This window comes from Triticum dicoccoides, chromosome 6B, assembly GCF_002162155.2.
Source record: "Triticum dicoccoides isolate Atlit2015 ecotype Zavitan chromosome 6B, WEW_v2.0, whole genome shotgun sequence".
In the NCBI taxonomy this organism is placed as follows: Eukaryota; Viridiplantae; Streptophyta; class Magnoliopsida; order Poales; family Poaceae; genus Triticum; species Triticum dicoccoides.
This window is the reverse complement of record NC_041391.1, coordinates 585440219-585449241: the sequence shown is the minus strand read 5'-3', so window position 1 is coordinate 585449241 and position 9023 is coordinate 585440219. Positions and strand designations below refer to the sequence as shown.

The window sequence follows — 9023 nt, the reverse complement described above, 5'->3', positions numbered from 1 at the left end:
ATGACAAAAAACGCGACCTACTATGACAAACACGTATCATCACGGAAGTGTATTTCTTTGTAGTGTTGCCCTTACAAACTCCTTGGTTCAACTCCACAATCTTGACGGAGGCTCCCAAGTGACACCTAGCCAATCTAGGAGACACCACTCTCCAAGAAGTAACAAATGGTGTGTTGATGATGAACTCCTTGCTCTTGTGCTTCAAATGATAGTCTCCCCAACACTCAACTCTCTCTCACGGGATTTGGATTTTATGGAAAGAAGATTTGAGTGAAAAGCAACTTGGGGAAGGCTAGAGATCAAGATTTATGTGGTAGGAATGGAATATCTTGACCTCAACACAAGTGTAGGTGGTTCTCTCTCAGAAAATGTATGTTGGAAGTGTAGGCATGTTCTGATGGCTCTCTCCATGAATGAAGAGTGGGTGGAGGGGTATATATAGCCTCCACACAAAATCTAACCATTACACACAACTTACCAAACTCGGTGGGACCGAATCGTGAAACTCGGTCAGACCAATTTAGTTCATAATGTGACTGTTAGGCATTTCGGTGGGACCGACATGTCAACTCGGTGGGACTGATATAGTTAGGGTTAGGGCATAACGTAATCTCGATGAGACCGATTTTGGTAATAGACACACAGAGAGTTGGTCAAGCAAACTCGGTGGGACCGATTCTCTCATCTCGGTTGGACCGAAACGTTACGAAAGGGAAACAGTGAGTTTGCATTGCAATCTCGGTGGGACCGATCGCTCATCTTGGTTTGACCGGAACATTATGAAGGGAAACAGAGAGATTACAATCCCATCTCGGTGAGACCGAGATCCCTATCGATGAGACCGAAAAGACTAGGGTTTCTGGCAATGGCTATGTCAACTAAACTCGGTGGCGCCGGATAGAAAGTTTCGGTAAGGCCGAGTTTGACTTTTGGTTTGGGACATATGTGGATGTGAGAAAGTAGTTGAGGGTTTTTGGATCATATCACTAAGCACTTTGAGCAAGAAACTCATTACGCAACACCTCACCCCCTCTTGATAGTAGTGGTTTTTCCTATGGACTCAATGTGATCTTGGATCACTAGAAGTAAAATATAGAGTCTTGTGCTTTGAGCTTGAGCCAATCCTTTGTCCTTAGCATCTTGAAGGGGTTCCACATCCTCTAGTCCATGCCACTCCATTGTTGAACTTATCTGAAACATACTAGGTAAAAGTATTAGTCCAACAGGAGATATGTTGATATTAATTACCAAAATCACCCAGGGAGCACTTGTGCTTTCAAGGAGGCCATTTTCCATGCAGAACCACTCAGATTCGATGGATTACGAGATCTGATTCTCGAAAACATCATGGAGAATTCAGGGGCCAATGACGAGGTCATCTCCCACCGAGTAGGCTCACGAGGATCTAAACCTGGTTCAGTCCCATGGGGCCGATGCCCATGTGATCTGGGTACCGGAATACCAATCGGCATGAAGCATCGTTTGTTCACTCGGGTGAGTCACCTAAATGGGGATTCACTAGGATGGCGAAGACATACTATCACTTTGATGGAAGCATTCCAATGGCCAAGAGCATTAACTAGGACAATAATGTATACTTGATGGCTTGGCGTTTAACCTACACTTGAAGACGTCCATTAGCAGTAGTAGTGGGCATGTATCTTTCATTGTCTTCATTAACCTGTAGCATAGCGAGCGAGGTGGGTCGCGCACTCTATATAAGCACCCCTCAGCATCTAGTTACCGGTTCACATCATTTGTAATCAGACACCATGCGCAAGAAACTCTTTTAGGAGAACATGATGTAGGTTTTTTATCTCCATTGCGAAAGGGGCTTAACATGTATATCTTCTCTTGTCACCCTCCCGCATCTCGCGTGATTAGGACTCGTACCTTCCCCTCTCTTATTGTTAGAATTCACACCACCATATCCAGAGTTCTTATTAAATAGATGCAGCCAGGCGAAGGGACGGGAAGTCGGCTTCAATATGTCGCAACGGTCAGAGTAGGCTTCTCGGTCGCCGTGTTGGCATTGAAACACCGCCGCTCGCTCATTCGGTCGTGTCAGTGGCATCAATGTTGTGGAGTCGCGTCCTCTTTGGAGCGCCGCTTACCGGCATGAATGTATGGCATCTGCTTCGTGCGTAGAAGGTTTATTGGATTGAGAGGAATTTTTGTGGGACTCGGGTGTCAGGTGTTGTACGTGGCTACAGTACGCATGCCCACAAAGACCCCCTGGTTTGCATCCGGTTTGCGGGAAAACGGACAACCTAACTGGCCCATGGACCAATGGCGTGCCGTGTTGGATGACAAACTACATTCGAACTGCTCGGTTCGTAAGGTTTGAGGGTTAATGTTCGAGATGCCCTAGTCCCCTTCACCCCGTGTCCGAAAGTGTCTGCTTTGCGCAAGCTGCATCATGTGTCTCAGTGCTCAAATGTCTTCTCTTCACACAACTTTTTCGAGTGCTTCCTTCCCTATCATCTTCTTTTCACTATGGTTCCTTTTTCGTCGCTCCTCGGCGGGGAGATGCTCCTCCTGGGTAGTTTCTTCTCTTATGAAATTCCTCCTTCATCATTCCTCCTCTACTAGTCTTCCACTCCTCTTCCCCTATTTGTATGGGAAATTTTTGCCATCAAAAACCTCAAGTTGGAGCGGTCTAAAGACCTTCATGCCTCTAAGCTCAGGGGTGCCAGGGGAGCAGGGGGAATGCGCCCCTGCCTCACCATATCTGGCGATGGAGGGGCTCGGGTTAGACGAACACGTTGAGGTTGAGACAACAAGGTCAATGGTCCAAAATTTGGTTGTAAAGTGTTAACTATTTTGACATTCTAAGGATGTGTTTGGTTTGAGAACCAGGTGGAATGGAATGTCATGGTTCCATTCCAATGGAATGGGTTGGTTCCATTACCGTGTTTGGTAGATGCAATTAGGTGGGATGGAACGGATTCGTTTTACTGTTTGGTTGGTAGATGAAATTAAATAAATTTGGGTCGCCTCACCTCCTGTACAAGAATGATGAAATCAAATTGATTGAGTCACCTCACAGTTCCATTTGTATATCACCAACACATAGGACATTGCAATACTATGATTCAATTTGTGTAGAGGGCAAAAAACATCCTTACGGGAAGAATAAGAACTACACTATGCATTCATAGTTTCGTACAACAACAGTTTTTCAGCAGTTGTTGTTCAACCGGCGATTTCCGACAAGTCTTTCTGCTTAGAGCAAGAAGCGGAACCAAAATAAAGCTTTCTTTATTTTCATTTATGGATAACCAATCCATTTTCCAATATAGTTGGGAGATTTTACCCAAGAAATGGGTACATAAAATGAAAAGATCGGAACATGGGAATAGATCTTATACCAATACTGACTACCCATTTCCATTGTTGTGCTTTCTAAAATGGCATACCTATACAAGGGTTCAAGTTTCGATCGATATTTGCGGAGTGGATCATCTCGCATCCAACAAATTTCACCGCTACTTGCCGCTGTTGATTCTCCTCTTTGCTGCTAGCCACCTTCTTGTGCTACAAGTTCCATTGCTATGTTAGTACTAGCCAACCTGTTCGTTCGAGGGCATTGAGGAAGGGATGCTGACAGAGGGCGGGAGTAATGTGTCGCTCCATGCCCACCGCTGCCGCCCAGCCTCCCTGCTAATCGTCGCTCGACTTCCCTGCACATCGCGTGCCCCAACAACCATGAACTTCCTCTTTCCCCATCGCCCTGGCTCACCTCGCCGCCGCCATGTGGCCAGAGAGAGAGCGAGCGAGCGAGAGAGAGAGAGAGAGAGAGAGAGAGAGAGAGAGAGAGAGAGAGAGAGAGAGAGGAGGAGGAGGAGGTATGTTTCCCTGTTGTGCTGCAGATCGAGAGAGGAACGAGTCAGGCGACTTCAAGGGAAAGAATTGGGGAGGGACGATGGGACGCATATCGATGGATAGAGATGGATGAGGTGGTGGCGGCATAGCAGGGAGGAGATGCGATGGGGCCGGGAGTGTGAGGAGAAAGCCGGTTCCACATCCTCCGCTCATTTTGGAGGTCTCACACCGTTCCGAATTGGACCGAATATTCGGTCTATGGGAACGTGATCGTTCCATCTATGTACTAAACATGAGAACGAGGCCCAGGAATGGGTTGGACCCGTGACATTCCAGTTCGTAACTGCAACCAAACACACCCTAAATGTGGAATTGGATGTTTTGATACGTTGCAAGTTTGTATGTATTTTATTGCATACATGTGGGTGACATGTTGCAATGTCCCGAACCTCCGTTGTGAGGATTGTGTTCATGCTGCAAAGTTGTTTCACGGCACCACATACATTGGCTTCTGTGTTGCATAAATGAGTGATTTTCTCAATTATTTGCACCAAGCATTAAATATTTATTGTTATACATTAAAAAATGTAGCATGTATCAGCAATTCTGAGCAGTTTGAAGAAAAATCTTAAAACAATGTTGCATACACCGGAAAAATATATTGTAGCACACGACATTTTATTGTGCGTAGCAGAATCAATGTTTAAGCAGTCGACTAGGGCCTCCTCCACCTGTCCGATGTCCGAGCACGGGCCCTAAAATACATTGTCACGGATGAAATTTGCACACACAAAACATTTGGGATATACCGTGCGGCAGGCGTGATCAGCAATCTTCAAATCATTCGAGTTAACTGAAAACATTTGGGATATCCCAAACAAAAAAAAGAAGGAGGCATTTGCTGGTAGGCTGCGAAAAGATGTACGGCTGGGGACGGTCTGCCGTCACCTCTACGATTCTACAGCCGTCCATGGCACGATCCTCTCCAGATACCGCGCTCCACACCAACCCCGTCAGTCCGTCGTGGCACCTCACGGTAGGTGAGTCATCTCCCTACTAAATCCACCGCTCGATCCCCCCACTTGTTATTTCTCTGACCAAAATGCCCCTGACCCATGACAGCCGAAGAGAGCAAGAGGGGGCAGGCTGGGACGATAGGTATGCCGAGTCAAAGGCCGACGGGCAGCGCGGTAATTTCACGTCCAGATTACGCAACTACTCGGCAGCGTCTGGGCGTCCTGCGCTGCCGGCAGATGTGCACGCGCACCCCCGCTATTTCAAGCCCGCACATTTCCGCTGCGATTCCACCACTCGCCGCCCCCCAGCAGCCACCGGACACCTGCCGAAAGCGCGAGAGAGCCGTAGCCGATCGCATCGCCGCGTAGTGGCCGCCGCAGAGCAACCGGCGAGCAATGGAGGCGGGCGTGGGGCTGGCGCTGCAGTCGAGGGCCGCGGGGTTCGGCTCCGGCCGCCGCCGGAGCTCGATGTACGGCGGCGAGAGCGGGGCTCGGGTCGTGAGCTTGCGGGTCAGTGATCTGGTGGGGTCGCCGGCCGCCGTGCGGGCGCGCGGGGCCAAGCCCGTCGTCCCGCTCCGCGCCAAGAAATCGTCCGGAGGAGGTAGATACATCCTCCTCCCTTTTTCCCCTTTTGTGCTGCTTGTTAGATTAGTACGATTTGGCTGAAAGTTTGACGCCATCTGGGCCCAATTTTAGCGCGTTTTTTCTGTGTCTGTGTTGGGAGGTGTTGAGTTTGGGAGGAAGGAAAGAATGGGATGTCAAATCGATTGGGATTACTGGGGAGTAGGAATGGGGAAGAGAAAAGGTGTATGACATGATTTGCCCTTATGAGAGAGCAGTAAAAAAAAAAACTTAGCGTGTGATCTATGCGTTGACGAGATTCAGTGGAATTGACATTTTCTCCGTTAATCTTGTGCCTCTGCAGGTCATGAGAACTTGCATAACTCCGTTGACGATGCCCTCTTGTTGAAGGTATTGAATAATATTCTAAATTTCCTTAGAAAACGCAAAACATAACCAGACTCGATGCTGGAGTGTGCATATATTTTTGCCGCCATCCTAATACGCTTCCAATTTGATTTCAGAGAAAATCAGAAGAGGTTCTTTTCCAGTTGAATGGTCGGTGCATTTACCTAGTTGGTTAGTTCTCGATCCTTCTAAATTATGAGTACTGAAAATGGCCAAGTCACTGCTTAAAGTTCTGTATTTGGGACTGATGAGTAAATACATGTGTGCAGGTATGATGGGTTCGGGCAAAAGTACGGTGGGGAAGATCTTGGCTGAAGTTTTGGGTTATTCATTCTTCGACAGGTTTGTGTTCTCTCATGAATCTACCAATAGCAGTTTGCAAAAGGAAAGTCAATCTTGATGCTTGTACTGATGCATGGATACTAATGGCAAGGTTTGTTTTACTCTGCAACTTTTACAGTGATAAATTGGTCGAACAAGCTGTTGGCATGCCTTCAGTTGCTCAAATTTTCAAGGTTCACAGTGAAGCCTTCTTCAGGGATAATGAGGTAACGGTTGCTGAATTCATCTGTTAATAACTTGATCCTTCTGATTTGTACTGTAGCTTTCATTTGCTACTAGTGATCTAAATGGGAAGCTTTGACATATGAGTTTATTTTCTTTTCCTTTTTTGAGACCCAAGTGCTGATGTTATCTTCTTTTATGCTTTCCAGAGTAGCGTCTTGAGGGATTTGTCCTCAATGCGGCGATTAGTTGTTGCAACTGGAGGTGGTGCTGTTATCCGACCAGTTAACTGGTATTTTGAGTTGACCCTATTTCTCCTAGTGGAATAGTTTGTCCCTTTTCTTTTGCTGATAGATAACGTTGTGATCTCTTGTATTATCAGGAAAAATATGAAGAAGGGCCTATCTGTTTGGTTGGATGTGCCGTTGGAAGCTCTTGCAAGGCGTATTGCTAAAGTGGGGACTGCCTCGCGTCCTCTTCTAGATCAACCATCCGGCGATCCATACACAATGGTAACTTCTTGATCTTTAAATTTTTGCCGTATCAGAATATGGATATGAATAAGGTAGATTAATTTGGGCTAGTAGTGAATTTTTTTTCAAGGCTCTGTGTTTTTCTTCTATTCTGTTTCGAAACAGAGGACTTCAATAAAGATCCATATACACGAGCTGTATCACAGGAATACAAGTTTTTATTTGTTGTATTACTGTACATTTCTCCGCATTCTCTGTTAGTGTTGGTATGACTGACCGACTGAATTCCTTCTATCTTTAGGCCTTTTCGAAACTCAGCACCCTCGCGGAGCAAAGGGGCGATGCTTATGCAAATGCTGATGTCAGAGTTTCCCTCGAAGGTATGATCTCCATAATAAACACCAAACCCACGCCTTTCAATCTATCGAATATCAGAACATGTGATCATCATCGATCACATATGCACGGGGCTTCCAAGGAATAACAAATCTGCATTTACCATTTGCAGAGATCGCATCTAAGCTGGGCCATGACGACGTCTCTAAGCTGACACCGATTGATATTGCTCTCGAGGTATTAAAAAGAGAAACCCTTTCTATGGCCGTCTAGTCGTTTGGGTGCCACACAAAATTTTCTGTTTCCATTCCACAAGTGCCTGAACATGACATCTTTGTCGCTCTGCAGTCGCTCCACAAGATCGAGAGCTTTGTCGTAGAAGACACCGCCGTCGCCGACTCACAAACGGAATCGCAAGCTCAAAGGATACATACCTTGTAGGATATGAATCCTTTTTGCACCATGTAGGGCGCGGCGCGGCCCAGCGCAGCTGAGTTATTCGTTCGTTGTGTCGACAAGGAGGAAGCTGGAGTATCTCTTTTCTTTGTAAGCTGTAAAATGGCGGAATAATGGAGCTAGCTAATACAAAGATCCTTGTTGGTTGAAAGAACCCTGGCTTCCCCCCTGGCTTGATGAAAACAATATGTCACCTTCCTTTCTTTGCCTCCTTGGATTGGATAAGCCCCGGGTCATAGGGGTTGGTCGGTCCCCGGTCAGCGTCACGGGTTGGTACGCCAATTCGTCCTCCGACCTACCGGCAGGACCGCCCAATTTAGGACAAGCATCGTCGTCCATATAGATATAGGACCGCTGGGGCCTGGCTAGGGGCGAACGGAGACACTGTTCCCCGTGGCCTGATTGCTAATAGATCTGGAGGCGCCCATACGCAGTGGCCAAATGTCTCGTCCTGAATATGTTACATAATTGGATTGCAAGATCATTTTTTACATAAGGACAAGAGGATAGGGCAGCTGATGGCTTATCCGGTGCAAGGCACCTACGGCCATAGCAAGCTCAGTAGTACAACCTGCGTCGGTGCAGCAAGTGATCAATTGTTATTATCCAGGGTAGGGCAGCTACGGATATATGTTCTAACTATCTTTTTTGAATCGGATGTAGGAGTAAATAGACACGTTTTAGTGTGTTTGTTCGCTCATTTCAATCAGTATATGGTCCATGTTGAAATATCTAAAACATCTTATAAGTATTTGTGAATAGAGGGAGTAGTTGGCACTGCGAAGTCCTAGTGACCAGGGATTTTTGTTGCACAATGGCATCACTAAACAAGGGGAAAGAATGTGGATTGGCTATAATGTTTGCTCGAATTGTTGCCAAACTTTTTCCTGGATAACGTAGGGAGACTCATGGCATGCCTGCCAAATGGTGTCTGGCAGAGACAAGATCTTTCAAAGTGCATTCTGGCAGGACCTGTTAAAAAGGTGTGATACAAAATCTGCCTCTTCGGGTGGCTTGTCGCGAGGGACCGCGTTCAGTCGAAATCAAATCCCCTGAAGCATATCCGGGATGAAGACTTGTGTGAGCTCCGCGACGATCATCGAAGACCATCAAGCACAATCCTTTTTTGTTGCCGCGTAGCCCATGTTTGACGTGCTCTCAACATCGTCCCTAGCCTCAACTGCAACTCCATTTGCGACTATGCCCCCCCCCAACCCCAACCAGCACCAAAAAGCCACCATGTGCCCCCTTTTCGTGTGGAAGACATAGAATCACCGTCACGACACCGTGTTGCATGGGAAACGGTTGGCGATCGATCGCGCCGTCGTTGCTGCGGTGATCGACATGAAGTTGTGGTCTTGTCGGATTAAACTGAAGACAGGAAGGCCCCCTTACTTACCTCTATAAGACTGTGATCCTTGTGTAAAACCTCATACAGTTTGTG

General features: G+C 46.8%; 1 protein-coding gene across 1 annotated transcript; it reads left to right on the top strand.

Moving 5' to 3' along the window:
• Positions 1-5074: 5074 nt before the first annotated feature.
• LOC119323844 (shikimate kinase 1, chloroplastic-like) lies at positions 5075-7782 on the top strand. The gene is made up of 10 exons (XM_037597551.1): positions 5075-5442; positions 5767-5813; positions 5927-5981; positions 6080-6152; positions 6271-6358; positions 6524-6606; positions 6697-6826; positions 7089-7167; positions 7296-7360; positions 7472-7782. The coding sequence occupies exons 1-10, from the start codon at positions 5238-5240 to the stop codon at positions 7562-7564; spliced, it is 918 nt and encodes a 305-aa protein (XP_037453448.1). The 5' UTR covers positions 5075-5237; the 3' UTR covers positions 7565-7782.
• The last annotated feature ends 1241 nt before the right edge of the window (positions 7783-9023 follow it).

Coding starts and splice junctions, on each gene's coding strand:
- LOC119323844 (XM_037597551.1), top strand. CDS start 5,238: ATGGAGGCGGGCGTGGGGCTGGCGCTGCAGTCGAGGGCCGCGGGGTTC. Junction 6,827..7,088: donor CCGGCGATCCATACACAATG/GTAACTTCTTGA, acceptor TTCTATCTTTAG/GCCTTTTCGAAACTCAGCAC. Junction 7,361..7,471: donor CGATTGATATTGCTCTCGAG/GTATTAAAAAGA, acceptor GTCGCTCTGCAG/TCGCTCCACAAGATCGAGAG.